This window comes from Melopsittacus undulatus, chromosome 5 (assembly GCF_012275295.1).
Source record: "Melopsittacus undulatus isolate bMelUnd1 chromosome 5, bMelUnd1.mat.Z, whole genome shotgun sequence".
Taxonomy (NCBI): domain Eukaryota; kingdom Metazoa; phylum Chordata; class Aves; order Psittaciformes; family Psittaculidae; genus Melopsittacus; species Melopsittacus undulatus.
Genome location: NC_047531.1, coordinates 7211041 through 7235591, shown reverse-complemented (window position 1 = coordinate 7235591; position 24551 = coordinate 7211041). Strand labels below are relative to the sequence as shown.

The 24551-nt window shown below is 44.1% G+C and overlaps 1 protein-coding gene across 2 annotated transcripts in view; it reads left to right on the top strand.

The window, feature by feature from the left end:
* Positions 1 to 24551, top strand: part of RASSF3 (Ras association domain family member 3) — a 94910-nt gene that overhangs the window by 33448 nt on the left and 36911 nt on the right. Inside the window, exon 1 of one of the 2 annotated variants that reach the window (XM_031048067.2) lies at positions 8494 to 8754. The exons of the other annotated variant lie outside the window; for it this stretch is intronic. Coding sequence (XP_030903927.1) covers positions 8626 to 8754 — 129 coding nt within the window. The 5' untranslated portion in view covers positions 8494 to 8625. Of the gene's footprint in view, positions 1 to 8493; positions 8755 to 24551 lie in introns of those variants that run through there. 2 annotated transcript variants of the gene reach the window in all.

Here is a 24551-nt window from a genome sequence, read left to right as displayed (position 1 = left end):
AGAGAAGTAAAAAGGGTCTTGGTCATGCCCTACATGCAAGGCTGGGGGCATGTGTTAAGCTCGAGGCAGTCAGTCATGAAAGAGACATCTCCCAGCTTACAAGCACATGCCTTTAAGACCCAAATATATCCTCTTTGTGTTTTATTTTGTACAGCATCAGGGGTTTTTCATTAGTGAAACACATAAAAATAAGTGACATCAACTTCCCTGCATCAGCCCAGGGCTCAGGTCCTGACCTCCTCATCCATTGCAGGACCAGACACGGCAGCAGGCAGAGGTACAACCAGCTTTTCCCTCGGGTTAGATGCTGCTCCTCCTGCATCTAAGTGCACATGTTACTTTGTTCCCCTCTGATCATCTCTTTCCCCCCCACAAAGTGCTGTGACTACATCTGGTGAAGAAAATGTAGGCAGAGAAGTGCAAGGACTATATTAAAGCAGGATGTCTCTGACAAGGCTACAGCCCATGCGGGTTGCTGCTCTGCTGGACTTTTCATTGGTGTAAGGCATCCCCTTTCCTCCTTTCCTCTTCCCTCCATAGGTGAAGCCAGGAGACTGCCTTTAGATCTGATAAATTGAAGACCTGAGATGCTGTGTGTACGCCATTCCACAGTTTTGGAAGTAAAAAGGCACCACTGTATTTTCTGTTTCTTCTTTTCTGGTTCTCTGGTATCTTCTCAGCCCTGATACCTGTGCTTTCTTTATCTGCCCTTTCAAGTAGAGTACTTTTCCCATCATTTTCCTTTCTAATGTTTTGGTATATTTTTCTCTAAATATTCCTTCCAGATTAGAAACACGTATCTCAGCTTTCCAAGACTCATGCTCTTCTTCCACCCAGAAAATTCCCTATTTGTTTGGGGATTTTCAGGAATTCTGGAGAGAAAAAATCTGATTCTTATTTCAAAATACTATTTTTTTTTTACTTCGGTTTTGCCTATTTCTCACTTCAGCTTTTTTTCACTCCCTGCAATCCTGTCTCTTCATTAAACTTCCTCCCTCTGCACCAGTGCTCTCGCAGTGAGGGAGGAACAGCATGACAGCAAAAGTGGGAACCAGGAAGCTCTTGGGCCTTGGGGCATGGACTCAATATGCAAAACGTCAGTGAGATTTAGCAAAAGGAAAGCCTGATTCAGGGCAGGATTTTCAAAGGTGGTTACATCCCCCTGGAAATGTGAATGATGTTCATCTTGTGCAGCACTGCAGAAGTACTGGGGGGGGGAAACATGAGTCACCTTGCATTAGCTGCTGGCAGCTCCTCTGTTTCCTGCTGGGCTTGCTAGCCTGTGGAGCCAGTGGGCAGGCAGGGACACGCAAGCAGGGCTGCCTGGCTGCAGGCTGGTGAGGCTGGCTCAGCAGGCGTAGGACACTGCATCCGAGGCCAGGTTTTCCCAGCTAAGGGTGGAGTGGATGGATTAGGCATTTCAGCAATGAGCTGTCAGATCTGTTGTCCTGTTGAACAGCCCTGTCTTCCTAGGATGCTTGTCTTCACGGGCTGTTGCCAAGATGATTTACTAGAAAGCCCTAAACTTGTGCGGGCAGTTTTTAGGGAGTTTCTACGTATCTATCACAATCAGACAGAGCAAAATGTCATCTTGTACACAGTATGACAGGACAATTTCTTGTTCTTTGTCTGGGAAATAACAATGGGGACATGATTCCCTGACCAGAAGGTCCCTTCCCCCACCAGTTCACCAGTTTGAGGACAGATGCTGGGAATCAGATTGCAGCTACAGTGCATTAGGGCTCACATTTTCATGGTATCCACAAAGCATGCTGAGCTTCCACAGTTGTGGTTTCTATACTTGAAACAGAAGGTCCTAGTTAATTTTACTGCCCCGAGTATTTTTACATACTGTTAGCAATTAGGAACACAATTAAAGTAGGAGAATGTCTGTTTTCTGTACACTTTATTATAGAATATTTCCATAAGATTATGTTTTCTCCTCTAGTAGCATTACTGCTTCCCCTGGCAATGCATGGATGCTTACAGAGAACTACATGACAGCACTCCCAGGCCTTTGAGCTTCCGTTACGCCAACTTTAGCTTATACTTGTGTCTGACTGTTCACATCAATGGGACTGTGTGAATAAGGATGAATGCTTCACCTCTTTATTGAATTGGGGCATCTGGGCTACTTCTGGGTGCTGACAGACTTGTGACCTGACATTGTTAGGGCTGGCTACAGCATAAGCTAAAAAGCCATTGCTGCAGCGAACAGATTGCCATTTGCAACATGGGTCTCAGCTTTGAGCTCTTACTACTACTGGCACATCCACTGATCTGTCTGTGCCACAGAAATCCAGCCTTTGAAATGAGAGTGAGGGTCAGGGCAAGGCTCACCTCGGTACATTTGCACAGCTCTCTGAAACCCTCTGACTGAATGTATGACACACATGAGAAATACTTGTTCATTGTTTGTATTAGAAAATCTACCTTTTCACATCTGTGACAAGAAAGTACCTGCTTAATAATGCTGGTTTTAGTTAACAGGAGAGGAAGAGGAGAAAATTGCTATCAAATGTGTCTGTTTTGGAGAACGCTTCCGCCTAACTGGGATGCAAATAACCTGAAAGAAAAATGCACACAAGTACAGCAGTGAATCGCTTTATGAGCCTCATCAAACTGTTTTCAAAGGCAGTGGGAGTCTTTCTGTCGGTCCTGGTGGGTTTTGGGGACAGGCAGGATGTGTGAAGGTTGGTGCTCACACCACATGAAAAGGCCAGAGCTCATGGCAGTGTCTTCAGACTGCAAAAATGCTTCCTTGGTGAAGGTTGCAGTCTTACACTGGCCAATCTTGAGTCATCTTGCTAAGCTGGATGATGTTACTCACATCTTTTTGAAATGAAAAGGGGTATTTATTGACTATTTGGGGAAACTGTCCAACTGGAGGATGAGGACAATTCCAAAACTGTCAGCAAGGTACAGTTTTATGTCTGTAGCTTTAGGTAGCAACCAAGATAAAGTCCCCAATCCTCCTAACTGTATGCATATTTAAAATACAAGTAACAATATTGATTTCACTAAGACTGTGGATGTGGGTAGATGGACACATATTCGCAGCATTATGAAAAAGAAGACAAGCGCAACTGCCTCATTCCATCCCCATCAAAATAATGTAGGTCTGACTGCTCCAAGCACAACCCCTAAATGGAATGGGGGAGGTAAACTCACTCCAAGTTCTGTTATCTTCTGACCAGTTCAAGTATAGCAGATGAGGACTGCAGATTTGGTGCATGCCTGCAAGTGTGTGAACATTAGAGTAAGAAAGCCATTACATGGGTTATTTTTAGTTTCCAGGTTTCCCTTGTATTTTGAGGGTTTTGGATGAAGGAGTTGTTTGAACGGGGTTAAGGTCTGGGCAAAATTAAGAATTTTAGGAACCAGAAATGGATTCCTGACAATGCCATCTAAGGTTGTATCTGCCATAGCAAGTACGTGTCCCCACAGCATTTCTTCACCAGGAGATGGAGAGAGGCTGTTTAGCTGGCTCCTGTTTGTTCTCAGTCTGCACTCATGTGCCTGTGCGGCTGGAATGACCTTGTTTGAATTAACAAGTCGCTGAGTATGACTCGAAGGGTAATTGTCATTGCTGCCAGTGGTACTAAACAGACCTGAGCTATTAATTCAAGACAAATGGGAGAAATGAGTAAACAGAAAGTTTACTGAGGTAAGGAAACTACAGGCCTGAGTGGATGCTCTCTGTTGGTTGCATTTCAACTTGATTGCTTTGCTTTGATCATTTGAAATTACCACTGTTTTCATCTGGAATGTAGAAAAAAATAAACTCACTCTATTTCTAAATTATTTATTCTGATTTTAAAGGCACAGCCTATTACAAACTATCTTTCTTCCTCTATGACCTGTTTTGGGGTAATCTTTGCTATACAGCTAAAATTTACATAACAAACATCATGGAATAATTATATTTCCTGTAAACATATTACAAAGAAGCCAAATCCAACATGCTGTTAGGTAGTAATCCTTTTGGATTTCTAAGCATATCTTAAGATTCAGTATGTCCCATAGGGACCAATCATCACTAAAGCTATGTCCATGGTCAAGCCCGTACAGGATCAGGGCCAGGGCTTGCAAAGACATGTGAAGGCAGAAAATGAGAGGGAGAAAGAGGCCCACAGGGCTCCAGAAGTGACCAAAAGGGTTCCTGAAGCAGACAGGGGCTGGGGGTATCTTGCAAACTGATAGCAGTTATAATTCTGAATACTGTTAATGAAGCTTTTCCTGCAAAACACTGGTGAAACTATAGGGGGATACTAATGCTGGTTTAGATGGGTGAAGGAAGTTTAGTCCACATTACTGTGTTTATTTTAATAGAAATATAGTCTTAAATGCTACAGGACTCCCCAAGCCCATGCCCTATCTTGCTTTAGCTCCCCTGCTCCTTTGATCCAGTGCCTTTTGATGTGGTCTGGTAAAAATCTGGAGAAAAGACCAAGGCTTGTGTGCAGAAGTGAGCATCTTGGTCCAGGGGCTCAAAGCAGCATTGCTGACTGAGTGAATGTTTAGTAGCTTTCCCGTTTTAATGAGCCCTCCCAGTTTCTATGTCAGCAGGCAGAGGGGATGTTTTAGAAACATGTAAACATCATGCAGTTAATGTAAACTCTATAGGATGTTTTATCAGTTGTCCCTTTGTTTAGTCTGGGAAGCGGAAGAAATGGGGGGGAACAAAAAGGGTCCTCAAATACTCAAAAGGTTGCTAGATAAACTGTTCTCTTTCTTTTGCTGAGAAGCAAATGGGCAAGGTTAATGATTTAAAATGGGGTGTTAAGAAAAACTTTCTAAGTCAATAAACAGCTTAAACACTGGAAGGAATGACCTTTGAGGGGGATACTACACTACCATACTGTGTTTCAAAAATGGATTAGTTGAAAGTCTGTTAGGGATGGTTTCAAGTACTTGGTTCTTCTTCAGAGCTGGGGATGAATTTAGTGAGCTGCCCCTTGTAATCCTGTTCAACCATGCTTTCCTGTGGTATTGTGATCACTTCAATGAAGTGGTATTTTAATGCAAATAAACAAATGAAGCTGCAGGAGCTTGTGAAGCATTCCACATTTATGCAGTTTGATGTCTGGTTCTGAGGGTTGTTTCAGTTATGGTAGTTGGAAGTCCTAATCCTTGCCAGATTCATAAAATGATTCACACCTGTTTTGCCATTCAGGAAGTCCAGCTTTCATTTCCACTTTTCTGGAAGCTATATATGATGTTTCATTTCCCTGACCAGATTCTCCAAAACCACAACATGATTTAAAGCTGAGTTTTAGCCTTGAATGTAACAGTGCTTTAAAATATGGGTTGAAACTTAAACAGCAGAGGTTTAGACTGGATCTAAGGAAGAAATTCTTTACTGTTAGGGTGGTGAGGCACTGGAATGGGTTGCCCAGGGAGGCTGTGAATGCTCCATCCCTGGCAGTGTTCAAGGCCAGGTTGGATGAAGCCTTGGGTGATATGGTTTAGTGTGGGGTGTCCCTGCCCATGGCAGGGGGGTTGGAACTGGATGATCTTGAGGTCCTTTCCAATCCTAACTATTCTATGATTCTATGATTCCTCCCTTAACACAAGACATAACTGTATATCACACAGGTTATCTTTGCCTCTGATCCCTTTTTGTTAATATTTTATTCCTGAGACCCATGCTTTAGAACACAGGGTGCCCATTACTCCTTTTGGATGTGTTACGTGAGTTACCACTTTTAACTAGCTTGAATGGGCTGCAGTTAAAAACAATACTCTGAAATGCCACCTGTATCAGCAAGCTTTAATAAAAAAGCTTATTTTCCTTTTCTTCCCAGGTGCACTTGTACTTCTTGCTACCCAAACTGAATTACTCGTTTATGAAAACCCCAGCAGCTCACTCTTCTTGCCAGTTGGCCATGTGATCCTGTGATAACTGACTGCCAGCTTCATTTCTCACTGGGCTGAATTATGTATTGGAAGGACTGATTTTGAGCCTCAAAGTGCTTTTCTATGCTTTAAATCTCTCTCCTGTGCCACATTCATTGGCTTTTAACTTCATTAGTTTTCATTAATGCTTAATTCATTAGCATTCATTAATGCTTCAATAATTCTCCTTAAGAACATGTGTGCTTTCAGAAAGCTTATTGCTAACTTTATCTTGAGACATGGCTGTCTTTGTTAAGTAAACAAAGACAAGGCAAGTTAAGGTAAAAATTAAGAAGTCAATTGGAGAAGGTAGAAAAGCACTTGTCCGGGGACAGAGACCTTAAAAATATGAATATAGTCTGGTGAAAGTGAAATCCACAGGTATACCGATTCATCTTTAAGTATCAGCCTTGCAAAATAATTGATCAGATTTGGATATGTTATTTGCAAGCACCCAGCAAAACAAAATTGAACTGCATCGCATCTGTTTGAGCCTTTGTGTGAATTGTCTGATTCAGGGTCATGCCTGAAGAAACATGACAGCAAAAAATAACCGTCAAAAGTTAAAAATCAAAGACAAAAATAATCACTGTCAAAACAGAACTAGAGCTGAGGAGTGAACTCGTGTTGGAAGATAGGTCACAAAGAATTTAGACATATTTTGTCCATCATTCTTTGTTGCAACAGGATAAAATAATACTGCAAATCACAGAGAAGGTGAATGCCATGCCTTGCTGCCACAGAACATATAAACTCGAGCCCAGGACTTGCAACTGAGTCACTTAAAATCCTTCACCTGAATTGTGATCATGGCCAGGGGCATTTTATCCAAAAGCTTTGTCAATTGGGGTTACTGGGTCTTGGACAGGTTCAGAGGCAAGCCCAGCAGATCTCTGGTGGGACTTCTTTTTGGCACGGGGCTGGTCGTGGCGAGCCAGGTAACACAAAGCTCGTTTGTCTAAAGCAAGCATTTTAATATGTTTTAGTAGCATTCAAGTAGCTTGGCATTAAACTTAAAGCTATCTCGAATACCAGGGGGCTTTACATTGCCAACAAGTAGGCTCAAGGTCTGACACATTCACATCTATGCTGCTGGACTCAATTAGTTGTTTTTAAAACCTATGCAACCTTCTAATCTGCCAGATGCCAAACTCCACAGAAAAATCTGGTCATTCATCAAGAATCAGCACTGATAGGAAAGTAAGGATTTAACATCTCCTGAACTGGTGAACTGGTTTAAGTTCTTGGTGTGAGTTGTTCTGCTGGTGTTGAGGTGACTTTATCAATACATACAGCATATTGGTGCAGGCAGCGCACCAGCAGGCAGAAGCAGACCCAGATCCTGCTCGAGTGAGGGGCTAGGAATGGCTGCACGTGGAAGATGAGGAGTTTGTATGGGGGCAGCATATTGGGGATGGGGAAGAGGGAAAGGAGACATTAGCTGCTGGTGTCCAGATATGTCTGTAGCTGAGTACTGAGACCATGTGAGCTGATGTACTGGCTTAGATTGCAGCTTGGTAAACACACAGCCTCAAATCTGTTTTATATAAGGCTGAAAGGTGTAGCCTGCCCTCCTTCCTGATCCCCACAGCCCCATCTCCAGGGGTTTGCTGCCGTAATGAGCGGCTGATGTGACTCACTTCCCCCTGTGGGACCACTGGTGGCACTGGGGACAGCAGGAACGCCGGGCTGAGGGCAAGCAGGAAAGGCAAGCCTGCTTTTTTGGGCAGCTGCATAGCCTTAGGAAGCCGTACCTTAAACCCAGTATCCTGTCGGTGACAGTGACCAGCCCTAGATAAATTAAAGGAAGACATGAGAAACTCTGAAGCAGGTAATTACAGAGCAACTTGGCCTTCAGGCATTGTCTGTAATTTCCCCCATTAACGATGAGTTTGATGTACGCCCTGCATGTTATCACAACTTTTGTGCTTTTAAATATGTTTCCCAGTTGCAGCCTTGGATATCCTTGCTATCTAAACACATATCTAATCTCTGCCGAGTCTTCACAAGCCTCACTCCTTGCTACATCCTGGGGCCATGAATTCCACCGACTTAATAGCATTCTGTGGGCCTGATCGTGCGAGAGGCCAGCGCCAGCCACCCACAGCAGCTGCGGGAGCTCAGAACTCTTTCATACTCAGCACGGTTGGGTCTGCTACTGCTTGCAGAGCTTAAATTCAAAGATCCCTGGGAGAACAGTTCGGGAAAGGCTTGCAGTTATTTTGCCATTGCTGATGCTTTAATAACTTCGTTCTTGCGGGTGCACAGGAGGGTGAAATCGGATAACTGTTGGGGGAAAGTTTGGGAGCTTCTTTAGCGAGGCCCCCTCACCTGCCCCGCTGCTTGTAAGCAAGGAGGGGGAGCCGAGCCCCAGCAGCTCCATTGCTCCTCTGACCCCCTCTGCCCGTCCGCCACCCATGAGCCCCGGCTGCCGGCCGCCGCCCGGGCCGGTGTTCCGGGCCCGGGGGGGTGGGAAGCGGTCGTCCCCGCCCCTCACCTGCTGCCCGGGCAGGCGGGGCTCGGAGCGGAGCTGAGCACGGAAACTTGTGCAGCAGGAAGGGAGCGGAGGGCGGAGTGGGTTTGTTGGAGTCATGGCTCCTCCTCCTGTGCCCTAGACCCGGCGGCGCTGGGCGAGGAGCGGCAGCGGCCGGGCTCCATGTGGCGGCCGGGACGGCGCTCTCCGCCGCCCGGCCCCAGCAGCACCAGCACCCGCCGCCGTTGCTGCCGATGACCTGGACCAGCAGCATGAGCAGTGGCTACAGCAGCTTAGAGGAGGAGGAGTCCGAGGAGTTCTTCTTCACCGCCCGCACCTCCTTCTTCAGGAGGCCGCCGGGCAAGACCCGCACCGACCCGCAAGTAAGTGCAGTGCTCCGGGCTGAGGGGCGGCCTCGCCCCGCGGGGCAGCTGCAGCCGGGCCGGGCCGCGCCGCTTCCCTCCGGCCTCGGCCTCCACGTGTCCGCCGCCCCCTCCCCCACGGGGAAGGGCCGCGGGAGCCGTTGGGCGCCGGGACGGAGCATGGGGAGGCCCCGGACAGAGCTGCCCTCACCGGGCTGCGAGCGGGGCCCCTGCTTGGGACCCCTGTGATGCGGCCCAGCAGTGCGGAGGGCCCCGCTCGGAGCCGGGCTGTGAGGCTGACCCCCGGGCTGCGGTGGGATGGGATGGGATCAAACATCACATGTTTGTGTGCTGAGTAACCGCGCTATCAGCCCCGCTGTCGGCTCTGCCGCCGGGGCTGCCTCTTCACGGCTCTCGGAGCTCGTTTCGAGATGAATGACAGCCTCTTCAGCTGTTTTGTTGGCAGAAAGAGGCCCTCAGAAGTGTTTTAAGTGCCGCGGTTTAAGCGTTCAAGTTCAGGAAATCAACTGCAAGTGGGCTTTGAAGTGAAGAACTGATTAAAAACAAAGCAGAAGCCCCGAACCAGCCCCTTTTGTGGTCAGTATTGAAGTTTCAGTGAAGGAGCCGCAGGGTACAGGCAGAACGAGAAGTGGTGTGTTGAGGAAGCCTTGCCATAGCAAAACCAGTCCCGCTCTCCTAGGAGCAAAACCCGTGTCGGGGATGCGAAATGGAACAGTCCCTTTCTGATCCAGAGCAGTCGTTAAACCTTCAGGGTAAATGTCACGTTTCTTGTTTAGCAGTCCAGCCCCTCTCATTTTCCCTTCCCAAAATGCAGATCGCTTTCTAGAGACAGTTTGTATTTCTGGAAGCTACAAGCTAGAGAGCCTGTCTGGTTTCTGCCAGCTCTTCCCTTGTCCCACTAACATCTATGTCTTTTCTCTGTTAAGCCTGTTTCATAGTACAGACCTCTGGTGTTTTTTCCCTGCTGCACTTTGGTGCTGATGTTCCTGCTGCTGTGATGGAGACCTAGGTATAAACTTGCTTGTTGAAGCCTGGATACCTCGGGTTCCCTCTTATTCACCTGTGTGGCTTGTAGGGACCCATCGCTCGCTGCCCACAGCTCTTCCTCTAGGCTACATCGTGCTGCAGGGAGCCAGCCTTGGTTTATGTTTCTCCGAGATTCTCCATCCATTATGCTCCATCTGTGATCTGTATAAAACTTAAGCCCTCTAGCTGCCCCTCGGGACATTTCTGCCCCCATTCGAGGAAGTGCACAGAACTTTGTTGAGCTTTGGCTTCCTTGGCCAGGTTTGGCAGGGAGCCTGGGCGCACCCTGTTCCTACACCTGAGCTCAGGCATCTTTTGCAAATAGGCTGGGACCAGCTTTTTTATCAGGTCCTGCCTGGTTCCCAAGGGCGTTTCTCTCTGCACTCCTCCTTAGGGGTTGCCTTCTTATCACCCCTCTTTAGTTTCAGCCTCCCCATAGCCTGAGGGGCTCCCTGGAAGTTTGCAAGTGCTCCCGAGTGTCCTTGAACTTCATCTGCTAACCTATTTGGCCAGCATCTGCAGCCACCTGGCCCTCACAGAAGAGGACTATGGTGTGTGCACAGATACCTAATTGCTGTCAGGCCGTCTATAGTTACTGTATCATGAGATGTGAGAAGGCCCAGGTCTGGATTCGTATCTTAAAAACATACGTGTGCATTTATAACACTTGTATGAGCTGTGTTAGTGAATACTAGTTGTGTAAGCAATAAACTGTGCAAATGCACAAATTGCTGTATGTGATGCTAATGTTTCCAGGCAAGGGGAGGATGGAAAAATATCCCCCTAAAATTTCATATTGTGCTCTAGTAATGTGTCCCAAAAGAGCACTGCAGTGAGGTGCTGCAGGGTATGTGTTTAACTATGTGTTTAGTAGCCTGGAACAAATTCATCTGTATTGCTGACTCTGCAGCATCAGAAATGCTCGGCTAATGTTTCTAGTCATGAAGTTATTACCAGTTGCTTTGAGCTGCTGAGTTATAGAGGAAAGAAAAAAATCCCCAAAACAATGCTGAATGTAGATTTCAACAGTCATGTGGCCAGTAAGAGTGAGCTTCCCCTTCCAGCAATAACAATCATAATGAGCCTCTTTGTATGGATGAGGATGTTACTTTTGGTTTGTGTTTGAGGTTTAGTCAAAAAATGCATACTATGTCCCCTTGAGCGAAGAGGAAAGAGGGGAGCTGTTAGTTATTGTTTCTGTGTCTTTCTCAACTATACAGATACTAAGTTCTGCAGTGTGGGTTTCTTGTCTTGTAGAAGACTTAGTGCTGGCAGTTACTTTTATTCCTCTCTTAGCTCCCTCTGCCCCCTTTCTTGTGGGGAGAAAAATTGGTCCGAGCATTTGGCTTGCAGCTGTGCCTGCAGAAAAAACTCGGTAGTCGTGTTTGGATATGTTTTGTGTGGATTTCCAAAGAGGAGAAGGGAAAATGAAGTTTAAATAGCTGGGTGAATTTTGTCTTCCATTTAATGGGGCAAAGATGGGCTCACTTTTGTACCTCAATATCTGTAGCTATGACAGATTTAATGGATCGATACCCGTTCTGGTGTCAAAATCTTGTTCTAGCACCTTTGGGCTTTGCCTAGGGTGCCTAGTCTTTTATAAAGTGGTTAAAGATTTGCCTCTTCCTCTCTATACACCACTTCTAAAAAAGTTGAAGCATGAAAAGCATTACATCATACATCAGGCAGCATGGTGCTTTGGTGCTGAGCAGTGGCCCCAAGCAAGAAATACTTTAATCTGAGGGCAACATGCATAAAACACAGATTGCTTTATGTTGTGTTTTTGCTTGTGAAAGTTCAGCTTTATTTAAGATGTCTTATCTTCTGTGGCTGTTGTAAAATTTAGGTATCAGGGAGTGAATTGAGCGCACTGTAGCCCTGTTTCATGTTTGTGATGACTCATTTAATAAATGATAAAGGAGGAACTGTAAATATTTTTGTCCTGACACTGTGACTGCTCATGTGGGTAAAGTTATCCATGTCCATAGGCTTTCACAAGACCAGACCCATGTTTCTGGATGATCAAGCCTTTGGAAATTGTCCATTCCCTGGAGAGAAAATACCAAAATTAGATGTTTTGCAAACTTGTGAAAGCTGACCCCTTTCTCTCCCTCTTTCACTCCCATCCTTTCAGGAAAAGTGGAAACAGTCATGCCTGCTCATTCAAGCCCTGCCATATATTGGAGGGATACACACCTTCCATCTTCCTGGCATGTTTTCTGTGCTTCCCCTCCACATACTAGTTCCCCATACTCTCCCATTTTGAACAGGGTTGATGTGAATCCTCTTGATACTTCTCCTTTCTTAGGTGGCTTGATGGACAGTGGCTCTTCAAGTGTTGTGGTTGGCATCTGGGTTAATTCCCAGCCTTGCTAAGCTCATGTCTTCTGTCAGGATCACCTGGGGACATCCCTGTGCTTGGTTCTGTCTGCTCTGTGCTTTGATGTCCCCTTCCACTGTAACTGTAAGGATTAGAAACATGAGAAGAGGCTATGGACAAGATGCCTCCGTCTCGCTCCCCTGACACATGAGTGATCTGTGAGAGAGGACACCACTGTGCTTTGGGAAGCTGGTTCAGAAGCTGGTGGTGCTGTGAAAATGATGGATCCCAGCTGTTAGAAGAGGGCAGCTCATATTCAGCACTTGAATTGTTAATAGTTTGCATAGGAAATGAGAGAGCTTTGCTGAAAGTCTAATGCAACGTACTTTGGAGATAGGAAGTTTGGCACTTGGATGCTGCTCTGCTCTTCAAAGGAGGAAAAAAAGCAGCTGTGTGTTTCTGCTCTGTTTTTTCACCATTTCATTCAGGGCTCTGTAGAAGTGCTTGCAAGAAAAGTTCATTTGCTTCAGTTGGCAGTTTCCAGAAATGCACTTTCTCCTGAACCCAAGAACACTCTCGTTTCCTCACTGTCAGCACCAGTCCTTCTCTCTCTGCAGTCTGATTTCTACCTCTTTCTTCCCCTTACTGATCACAGTCCTCCCAGACCCACCATCCTGGCTCCTTCCCCTGCACCCAGTGCCCACTGTGACATTGTTTTTGAGGCCATCTTTTCTGCGTGTCAGTGGAATTTGCAGGTGTGGTAATGGGGGTGGGAAAGGAAATGCATTAAAAAAGCTGGAAATGGAAAGCGGATATGAAAGAGCAGAGGAGGTAGGAAGGGGAGGGGCAAAAGGCAGAGGGTGAAAGTCTCATCCTTAACTAGTCCTGGTGAGGTAACCAGCCAGTTCTCATTCTGCTGTCAGAGGAGGAGGTTTGCAGGGTAAGGTGCAAAAGCTCTTCTTTAGGTCTGTTCCACTTGAACTTGCACAGTGGCTTGAGGTGTTTCATTGAGAGGAAGAGAGACAAAAAAGGCATTTCATTTGGGAAGAAAGCAGAAAAATGTTTTAAGGGGTAAAATGTAGTTTGTAACTGCTTGAGTCTAATTAGGGTGGCTCTGTGTTACTAGTGTCTGTTTATTAATCAAGTTTCACGTTGTTTGGCCATTACAGCTCTTCCTGGGTTTCCTTTTAGTAACATTCCCTAGGGAAAATGGTTCTCCTGACTACCAGAACAAATGAGGTTTCTAATTATAGGCTTGCTTTGGAGCCAAAAAGTTTGGGTTTGTGTTTGACGTGTAGTCATAAAACTTATTTAAAAATAAAAAACAACTAAAAATACCCATTAATGTTTCATTCTTTTTTTTTATTTTTCCTTTTTTTTCTTTTTTTTTTTGTTGTCCATTTGGCAGTCGGTGAGTATTATGGGATAAACATTGTCTTAACTAAAATACTAGAAAGTTAAGAGCTGAAGGAATGAGCAGGGTAGAGACTGTGTCTATTTTAAGCCCACAGTGCTGTCAGAGTAAACTAGCAATCCTTACTTTGCGTTTCTGCCCCACTATCCTTTCTCAGAGCACTGGATGTGGCATGTGTGCATCAGCAGCTTTGAGGACCGTGGTGGCTGCTTTGGGGTGAACTCTGAGCCCCCTTCCTGGTGTCTGACAGCCTCTGGAAATGAGGCAAGATTTACGCTCTGTGCAGAGGATGCTGACTGATGTGCACTGATTTGTTATTGCAGGTGGTTCTTAGAACCGTCAATTTACATTTTGGGGACTTCACCATAAGAAATGGTAACTACTAGCACACAATAAATTGAGAAACAAGTTTAGGAGAAATGGGTTAATGTATTGTCCCAAGAAGAGTTCACATCACTAAGACATCTAATGAGTGCTGTTACGTGCAGCAATTTAAGTGTCCTGAGTGCAGCAACAGTGGCAGGTTGTATTAAGGCTGGGTGACTAACCATTTTCCCACTTACTTTTAGTCTATTATATTACTACTGTATTAGGTGCATTTTGGGTATTTGCTGTTCTGTTTGCATGAACTTTTGGAGCACCAGCAATGTGTTACTATGTTACTGACATTTATTTGAATATCACCAGATAAACAACAGAATTTGTTTCCCCCCTTTTATCTGGAGATAAAAAGACTTTGCTCCATCTGAGTGTTGGAGTATAGTAGCTAGGCTTTTCACTGGTAGGATCAGGAGTACCTAGTATTTATGGGTGTTTTGTGATTTAAGTGATGTAGTGGAGTTGGTATAATCCTGTGGGTTTACCTGAGTACATAGGCAGAAAGGCAAAACTGCTCAATCTTTGGACTTTCACTGAAGTCAAAGTATTGGGCATCTATAGCCTTATGGCCCAAAAAGTTTAGACTTGGGCTTCTTTGGACACATGTGAATAGACATGCAGACAGAAGGAGTTTTGTTTCAAGGGAAGAGTCTGGTGGATTTGGGGAAGGGCTCTGCAGAGCAGCAGAGATCAGGATCATCTGAATATACTAGAGCGATTAAAAAAACAAACCCACAACCCATCATAACCAGTTATTTAAGGAAGGAGAGAATTTAGTACCCCATTTTCCTGCTATCTTAATGTCAGCTGTAGACCTGTGTGTAAGAACAGTGTCAGAATAACCGTTTTGGAAGTGATTCTTTCTGGTTAACATTTGGCCACTGCAAGTGCAAAATAATGAAGTAAAACTGAAGTGAAAACCGATCCTGCAGTTTGTCCCTTGTGTAAAAAGCCAGCGGCACCAGCACTGGATTAACAGTCGCAAATAAACCGATTAACAGAGGATTTTAGATGAAGTGGGAGCTCTGTAATGCAGCATTTCTTGTGACAGTATACCTGGGAGCCAAGCCAAGCAGTATAGGTGCTTGGAAGACAGAAGTGAAAGTGACAGGTCACTATTGTTTAGCTCCTCTCATGGACAGGGGACTACTGCAGACAGCACACAGGGTTCAGTACATACTGCTCTTTCCTCCAAGGTAGAACTAGTTGGGATTTGTGTATGTGTGCATATATACACTCACATAAAAAAAGAAATTATATATGGGGGTTACAACTAGATGATCTTTAAGGTCCCTTCCAACCCAAACCGTTTTGTGATTCTGTAAATATAACAGAGATTTTTACTGTTTGAGACCAGTGTTCAGGAAAGGTCTGAAAACCAGCACATCTCATAGACGCTGGTGCATACCCTAGTGGGGCTAAAGCTAGCACAGCATGCTGTCACCCACTGCGGTTGTGATGCAGCACCTACCTGACTACCGTACTGTTAAGCTTTTGTATGTGTTTAGGTCCCTGTCCGAGGCCCATGTGTTTCTGTAGGCAGGTATGAATTGACTTGAACTAAGTAATTGCTGCTTGCCTTCTGTTTTTTTGGCACACCAGTTCTTTTGCAAGGTTGATTAAATACTCCAGACAGTTTTGAGGAGACTGTTTCCTATGCAGACATGTATTTGGCTATGCTAAGTAGCCACATGTGATTTATGTAGCAATTAAGATCACTTTCTAGTTACTCATCTCTGTGTGTATGTGTGTGTGTTAGAGAGGAATTTGTATTCCTGAATACAGAGGGTTCTATGCTATGCTGAAAATAATAATAAAAGCAGTAGTGGTTCATCTGCCTTGGAGGAAGCATTGAGTGTTCATGTTGGGTATGTAAGAGTACTTGGCTTGCTGGTTGTCAGCTTTTCCATCTTGCTCTTTACCCACTAAGTAATTGTGGAAAATGTTGCTTGCAAGTGCATTTCTTTTAGAAATTATATGCAATAATACAGTAGGGGCAAATTACAAAGGCAGTTGTCTGTAATCTCTTGTAGTTACCCCTGTTGTCCATAATTAGGACTGGTTGTCTTGTGTTCTGCCTCCTAATTGATCTGAGGTATGATCAAGTGCATGGATGCACTGTACCTCGTAGAGCATAGTCCTCCTATATTGTATTGGCAGTACCAAATCCATATGGTCTGTGGTCTCTGATCAGTACTAGTAAAAACTGAAGATCAGTTTCTCATCTGATTGAAGGTAGAATCATAGAATCACAGAATTATTTGAGTTGGAAGGGACCTTAAAGCTCATCTGCTTCCAACCCGTGTGCCATGGGCAGGGACACCTTCCACTAGACCAGGTTGCTCAAAACCCCATCCAACCTGGTCTCCAGTGAAGAAGGGATCCCATGATTTGGCTTGCCCTCCAGAAGAAAAGTCTGGGATAGATCTGTTAATACTGCAAAAGTAGCTTAATACTTTTGGTTGATGGCTGATAACACCCATTGAGAGGCATTCCTCTCAGTGATTTCTTATACATAATTGTGCCTAGGATCACAGTAGCCTGTCAGCTTGGAAGAGTTTCATTCAGATTTATTTAGAGCATTACTTTCTTTTTTGTGCTGGATTGCTCTCTTCTGAAGAATTCTGCTTCTTGGTAACAACCTCATCCACCAGCAGCTTGATTTAGTGTGTTCACTTACAGATGCATAAGCCAAGATTATGTAAGTCTTCTTGTAGACTACTCGTTTAATTCAAAAATATCTCCATAGTTCATCTTGGAAGCATCTGGTAAAGCTGCATAAACTCTAGTAAGTGCACTGGGGATTTCAGTATGATCCATAGTGCTTATGTGTGCAGAAACTGGCATATTCTTTGGTACTGCTTAAGAGATTAAGACTATGGTGGTTGTGTCTTGCATAATGGGAGGATTGACCTGCATCCTTTGTCTTAGTGTCTGAAATGAGTGAGTTCAGGGTTCAGTGCTGCTGAACCTGGCTTGTGAGATCAGCAGAAAGGTCAGTGCAGTATTTTTTTCACAATAGGTGTAATTTGCACTACTGTATTGTGATCTTTTTTATTATGTTGTTACTGATGTGTGCAAAGATCTGGTAGAATAGGCATAGACGGACATCTTGTGTTACCCTTTAGGAAGTAAAGGGTAAGAAAGGAAAAAAGTGGGTTTTTTTTTCCTATAATCTCTGGTTAGCTTGCTAGTATTAGAAAAGCTGACATGTGGCAAGTGACCTAGGCTGTGCCTGAAGCTTGCAGCAGGTAGGTGCTATAGCCAGCTGAAGGAGCTGATCCTCCAACTGTCCAGACTGATGACTTAGAGACTGATCAGCCCCTTTTTGTATTACTGTGCATGTGTGTTTAAGTTTGAAAAGTGATGGGAAGAGAGGGTTCCTGCAGAAGTGTTTCTGGATCTGCCAGGCTAGACTGGCAAATAACTGGCAACTAACCCAAGCTTTGAAGACAAGGAACAGAAATATGAGCAGGAGAGAAGTTCATTTTAATCCTGTCAAACAGACGTGCTCCCTCTTTCCAGGAGCAGGAGTACCTGTGATCCGAAAATCAGATCCATGTGATGGCTCTTGTTTTGTGATACAGCACAGGGGTAAACGCCTCCTGAAAAACACTTAAGTCCTGAACTCTCCACAGGGTATGGACCTGGCAGCTGAAGGCTCAAAGTTGGTGTTACTTTCATATTTGATAGTTAAGGAAGGGAGGAGGAGAGGATGGAATCTTCGCATATAAGACTTGCTTCATCTCTTGCAGGATGATAAATAGGAAAACTTACTTGCTGCTAAGAGCAAATGGGAGCGAATTATCCTGGTTGCTTGTGGGGCAAGGTAAAAGTCTCATTTGAGATAGAGAGTTTATTTGTGACTTATCTTTCAGGTGCTCTGACTGAAAGAAGGAAGTAAAAGTATCACATCTGTTCTGCTGTAAGTGTAGGCTGAAAAATGGCATGTTCATATTTCTGCACCAGGGAGTCTTGTGTCGTGCACAAAAATGACTGGTTTAGTCAGAAGTTCGTGCTTGGAGCAGTTGCTGTATTGAGTGCCCGTATGCAAGTGCTGGCGGTGGAGGAACACGAGACAGTCAGGGGAACATCACTTGTGCAGGCAACTGATGGGAGCAGTAACCAGACTCCCATGTAATCTGCACTAAAAAAGTCTGTGTTATTAAAGAGATCAGTAATGAAAGAAACCTTCTGGTTATGATGCTCCCATCTTTCATGGACTCTAACTTAGCATAGTGTTACTTTTCTTACATAGTGTCTACATAAACTGTAGCTTTCTAACTCTAAAACCTTGTTTTCTGCATTTCTGTTTCAAAAACTTTGAGCTAATTTTGCTGTAAAATCTAATATTAAGGACAGTTTGTAGTTTTTGCACAAGTTAGCAGGTCACATTAAAATAAATCCTATGAGTATCTCACTTGACATAGAGGGGCCCTTTAGCTGTTGAATTAAGGGGACACCCTTTTCCCCTTCGAAGAATATGCAGTGTGGGGTGATGACTATGGACAGGAGTCTGAACTCTTTCTGTAGTGAAAACCATTTAGCTCTTAGAGAGCCCAGTAAGTAGATCTCAGGATCTAAGAGGATAGATTCACAGTAGCTAGATAAGATATTCGTATAGAGTAGGACCCCTGTAGAGTTCAAAGACTGAACTATCTTTCTCTGTTTAGTTACAATTTAGTAATTTCCTTGGGGAAATGACTCTTAAAATAACATTGAATTGCTTTAGTTACCTTTTAATTCAGTGATAGGAGACTGCTGCATGTACACCTGGCTGAGGAGACAAGTGCTTGTGGGCATCAGTCAGATAGAACTCTGAGTTGGATCATCACTTTATTTTCAACTGCATTTTTCTATTCTCATTGAGAAGTTGAATTAATTTACATGAAGAGTTGCCTCCCTTAGGCAGGCTTTGCTTCTTTGGGCACCATGACTGACAGTATGTGAAGAATTATTCTTGAACAGAGTTTTCTCTCTTCCTCTTCCCCCTGCAAGGTCAAGGGAGAAGCTGTTTTATTCTATGGGTACAAATCACTTTCCCTTCTCCTTTCAGTCTGAGACTGACTTGCAGTGCTGTGGTTTACAACAGAATCGCTGACAAACCTAAATACCTCCTCTCAACATTCTGTGTATCAGCTGCAAAGCATTGCTTTGGGGTCTGGTTTGGCCTTCATGGGAAAGAGTTTGTTTTCATAGAGCTTGAAAAACGGCATTAGTGTTCCGCTGACCATGTGATCTGCTTCTCTGAGCATTTGTTCATCCTTTACTTGCCTAGGAGGTATTTTTACTGCTTTTTACAAAGTATAACGCTGGCAAAATGAATGTTCAGCTTTCCTAAACCCACCACATTATAATTAAAGCATAACAAAGGAAATATCTGCTATGAGATTTTTAATTCTGTGCTGTAAGTTGCAGCTTTGCTCTTGAGAAAATACTCAGTAGACTGTGTCTGACAAAGAGTAAAAGAATTGGGAGAATGCCTTATTGCTAGCTTGAGCCTGTGTGTAAGAGGACTTCCTGAAGTGGATTTGGCTGTGGGATTTCTGGCTTTTTGTCACCCTGGTTGGAATTCTTGCTTCTGTCAAATGGAGCAGACAGCTGATGTACTTAGTACGGTGGAATTTTTGTATTCTGGATTAGGCTGGGTGCCAGTTAGCCAGCACACAGTGTAGACAGCTCCTGTATCTTAGATCTGAGCACAGCATACATAACATTATCCCAAAGAAATGCCAAGTATTTAGGCAAGGAGGAGAACCACTAGTGCTTCTTAAGCTCATGAATGTCAAATCCAAGTGGCTCTTGGATCAAGATTGCCTCTTTGGTTTATTAAACCATAGGCATTTGTGGTTGCCTTGATACTGTGATGGCAGGATTGTTATAAAATACAGGAGAAACAATTCCTGGTGTCTACTTTTATTGAGTTCTGAATAAGAATGGAACTGTCTGTAGAACAATAACCCTATATAACTGCCCAGCTGTCAGAAAATCAAGTAAGTGGTCTTGAAACACATCAGGTGGTATAATGCAGATCAGTTGACTTCTCTTTGATCGCCAGATTGCATTAAGGTTCTTGGGATGCTAATCCTTCATTTTGTCACCAAAAAAGTGCTTTGTGCTCACCTCTGCCCAAGGTTAACTTGTGCAGTGTGTTTTCAGCTCATGAAGTTACTGGCAGAACCTTGTTTAGGCTCACTCCTGTTGCCTGTCCCTGCTTCTCTAGTTGCTGTTACCCTGTCCCCCAGTAGATGTGAAAGCTTTTGGAAGGAGTGTTGCACCTGCTGAGCTGAATCCTAGGAAGGAATTAATTTTCTTCTCTTAATACGCTACCCTGGAAGGGGTTGTCCTACTTACGGAGGTTTTGGGGACTCTTCTAGTGAAGACCTCAGTTATGATGGATGTAGGAAGACTTGGTGGTTTGGATATTGAAGCTGCTGTTCTGTTGCTTATTCTGTGACTGAGAGGTGATAAGATGTGCCTTAATAAAAATGTCAAAGGATTTAAGTAAATTATGGATTATTCCAGTAGAAAAGAAGTTACAAAATACCTTCAGTATCTTTCTGAATGTCTTCTGCTCACAGTTATGGGCAAAAGTGATGAGTTTGTTGAAGTTGACAGCTGCTTTTGATTCAGTTACATGTTCGCATGATGTGAAGCTTATCTCAAGATGGGGGAACATGATTGTACTGTGCTAAAAGGTTGATATTATGTGAAGTGAAACATCAAAGCAGTTTCTATTGCTCTGAACTTTAAAACTCACAGCTGACTTAATTAGAAAATAATTAAAGGCACATCTTTCGCTACCCTTAAATACAGACCCCAGATATTCTTCAAAGTATATTTGATTTTAACATTTTGTTTCTTCCCTGAGGCGTGTTTTTAAGATGCAGAATATGAAGATGTAGCTTTGAGTGGTGATGATAGCAGATCATTAAGTGAAGTCGGTGCTTTTCTCATAAGATGATAAAGTGACATGTTTTGTGAATGTACCCTGGTATTACAAAAAGAAGTCATAAATCTAGCGATTTTCTCTGAAATAGCCAAAGTTGAGGTCAGACTTCTTTTCTTTTTAATAATTTGAAGCTCAAAACAGCTCCTGAAGCAGCTTAGTGAACCCTGACTAAGCACAATCATTAGAAATGTGACAGTTCCTGGATGTGGGAAGGAGCTGCTTTTTTTTAGGTGCTTCCAGAGATCCTTTGTCATTCTTCCCTGTCCCCTCACTATATGCTGCCAAATGGACCTCAATGCTGCTGTCGCAGAGGAATCCCGCATTTGAACTGACTGTTCCCAACAAAGGCAAGTGAAAAAGGTTTGAAACATGGTGGGGGTACTTTGGCAGCGCTCACCTTGTTCTTCTCGTAGGCTCAGTGTGGATTTGTGACTGCATGCTCACATGGACCTACTCTAACTCTGTTACAAGTTGTTACCACAGTTATTGGGTTGCTGATCCCTATAGGTTACTTGTAGATAGGTAGGTAGTATTTTCTTTCAGGTTCATAACTTCACCATACTCCACTTGTTTTGGACTGTATACACGAGGAACATTTTGATGAAAACACGGTAAACTAACTTAAGCACAAGCTGGTTCACAGGATGTAACATGTCAAAACACAAACCTGATGCAACTCAGTGCTCTTTTTGTTTGGATGTTTTGTAGAGGGTGCTGAGCACATCCGTGTTTCCAGTCTCCTAGATTATGAACCAAGAGGAACTAGTGATGTTTTGCAAGGAGTATCATGGAGCAGTTCATCCTATTTCCATTGGCTGTCCCCTGTAACGTCTCAGCCACACACCTAGGAGTGGATGCTGCAGGTGTAAGACTGTTTTAGAGTGTGGTTGCTATGGCTTGAGCAGACGTGGTTCCACTACAGCGTCAATTTAAACTAATGAAGTTAGGTTTTTGCCCGATGCCTTCCTTGAACCAGATCTCTGTGTGGTTGCCAGAAGAGCAGCTCTGGTGCTTGAGTGGATGGAGCAGTGTGCAGGCGGGGAGGGTGGGACCTCACAGAGCCCTACCTGGGCTTGGCTTACCCCATGGAGCTATGCTTTGTGAGGAAGAGCTTCAGTAGATGGTACAGTGAAGACGTGCCTCAGAGTGTTTAGGCAGATTTCTGAACTGGATATAGATGCTGCAGGTAAGTGGAAGGTGGAAAAATCTGAGCTTTTTGGTTTTGTGTGGGTTTGTTTTGTCTTCTTTTTATGAATCTTGTCTCCTTCCAGAAGCAGTAGAACTTCCTGAATAAAAAAATGGTTTCTGCTTTAGTATCTGACAGAAAGTAGAGCAGCAAATAGGATTGCAGTGTAAACCTTGGATTTACTTGCAGATTCCTGATTTTAAAAATACATGCCTTTGTGTGTTTCTAGCTCTTCATGTATTCTGTGGCTTTCCAGTCCTCCCTTAATGGTTTCCTGTGGCAGGTTTAACAGGCCAGTGCATTCATTTAGAGAATGAAGTATTTTAAACATATTGAAATGTATTGTAAATGTTATGCCACACCAAAAGGTAACTGCACTCTTTCCTGTGCTTTCACTAACTTTAGTCTCAAGCAGTTACAAGATTTTTTCACCACAAGTGTGAGCCTGTTAATGGAAATAAGAGTTTTAGTCCTTGGCTTTTTAAAACTGCAGGTAAGTTCCCTTGTTCCCTTGCTTGCCAGTGTTGAGAGAAGGCTGGAAGTGATCTGTTAATGTTTGACAAATGTATCATCAGTATTTGTTTTCATGCCACGTCATAAAATGTTTCACACTGAAACTATCTGCCTGTTATCAGCCTTGTGCTGTGATTTTGCTTTGTTGTTTTGGGCTCTTGGTTATGGCATGACAGTGACTGCTGTTTTCACAAGTGTAGGCAATTTTTTGATACCATAACTGCTCAGCCAGAAGAAAGTATCTTTTACTGCATGAAAGACAGAGAAATGCAGATGAAAAAGAACCTACAGCAAGAGAAGAGGCAGCTCCTCTTGACTGGAGGTCTTGCTCTGCTGTTGGACCACTGGAAGGAGAAGAGGCTGGAGGCTGGGCTGTGCACTCCTGCCTTTCTTTAATCATGGAATGGGAGCATCTGAGTGTCTTGAGTCCTGACTCCTTAATAATTTATTCTGCTTATTTAATAGAGGGAGAGCACAACTTGGCCAGCTGCTGGACAAACTGGGAGCAATGTCACCACTCTTTTTTAATTTCTTTGTCTTATTTTTTTCTTTTCTTTTTTTTTCCACCCCCCTTTCTTTTTATTTTTTTTTTCCTTCTTTTTCTCTTTCTCCCCTTCTCTCTTTTTTTCTCCCCAAAAACCTGACAATGAAAAATAGGACAGGGCTTGGATGTGTAAGGCACTGGTATAGTCAGGATCTTGGTAAATAGCAGAGCTGCGTATGCCATTAATATAAGTACCAAGGTTAAAAATACATAAAATGATACCTCATTATTTGGCAGATTAGATCTAAGTTTTTACCTTGGTTGTTTTTATTGTACAAGACATGAAGATGTTCCCTCCCTTCCTTGTTTTCTTAAATCTTCCACTTACAAATGTGCGAACCTGCTTTGGGTACTTTGTCAAAGCAAACAGGGAACAAGTATGGACAGCTACTGACGGACTGGGTAGCATCAGCAGGAGTAGAAGGGCCAAAGCCTGACTGACACTGCTGAGGCCCAAAAGCATTTGGCAGTTTGAAGGCATTCCTTTTCATAATAGCCTCTGAACACAGCCCTTAGATGAAGGATGCTGAGAAATGGGTGTAAATATTTAGATCTGTGTACAATTAATTTTGGTTCTTCTAATTGGTATTCCTCAGGAGCTAGTCATGCAGTCACTTGTGTTTTATTGAGAGCTGAAAAAAGGAGCAATGACCATTAACAGCCATCGTACTGGAAGACCATGTGTGTCTGGTCCTCAAGGGATATGGCATGTTCTGGTCAGGGTGAGGAGACCAGGGGAAATTGTGTGGCCTCTGACTCCTCCTTCTTCACTGGCTCAAAGCTTCTCTCTGTGCAGCTCTTACGTGAGGAGTTAAAACATCTCCCTTGAGCAAAGGGGATGCTGTGAGCAGAGGTAAAGCACCTTGTGTGTGCTCCAGCCTACTTGTGCAGCTGTGGCTGAGCATCACTCCTGATGGGCTCCTTCCTCCATGCCAGTGCAGTGTACCAGAATTAACAGGGAAGAGGCTGGGACAGGGTGTTACTGCTCTTGTGTTCTCAGAGGTCTCTGCCATGAGCTGGGTGTGTGGGATGAGGCATCTGTGCAACCAAGCTGCCTGGAAAGAAGGGCAAACCCTGGGTTGACATGTGTGGTGGTGGATGCTGGGACTGTGAGGAGGTTGTGAGCCCTGTAGTTTGAGTGTTTGATATTAGTGGTGCAGGGAGCTGGGCAGGCAGTATGCAGGGCCCCATCTCCTGAAGGAGGAGCCCAGAAGGCTGAACAGCAAGTAGAAGGATGGCCTGGGGAGCTCCTGCTGGGAACTGGGGTGGAGGTTTGCACAGAAACTAGGTGCTGTATGTAGTTAACCTCAATGGGGCTGGGGGCCCATGCTGCAGGTGACAGATTGGTGGGAGCTCTGAAGATGAACCTGATCTGGAAAGAACCATGAGTCAGTGCTATACAAACAGTAATGATGTTTATGACAGCAGCTTATGTATGTGCTGTGTTTTGTCATCTTTCTTCCA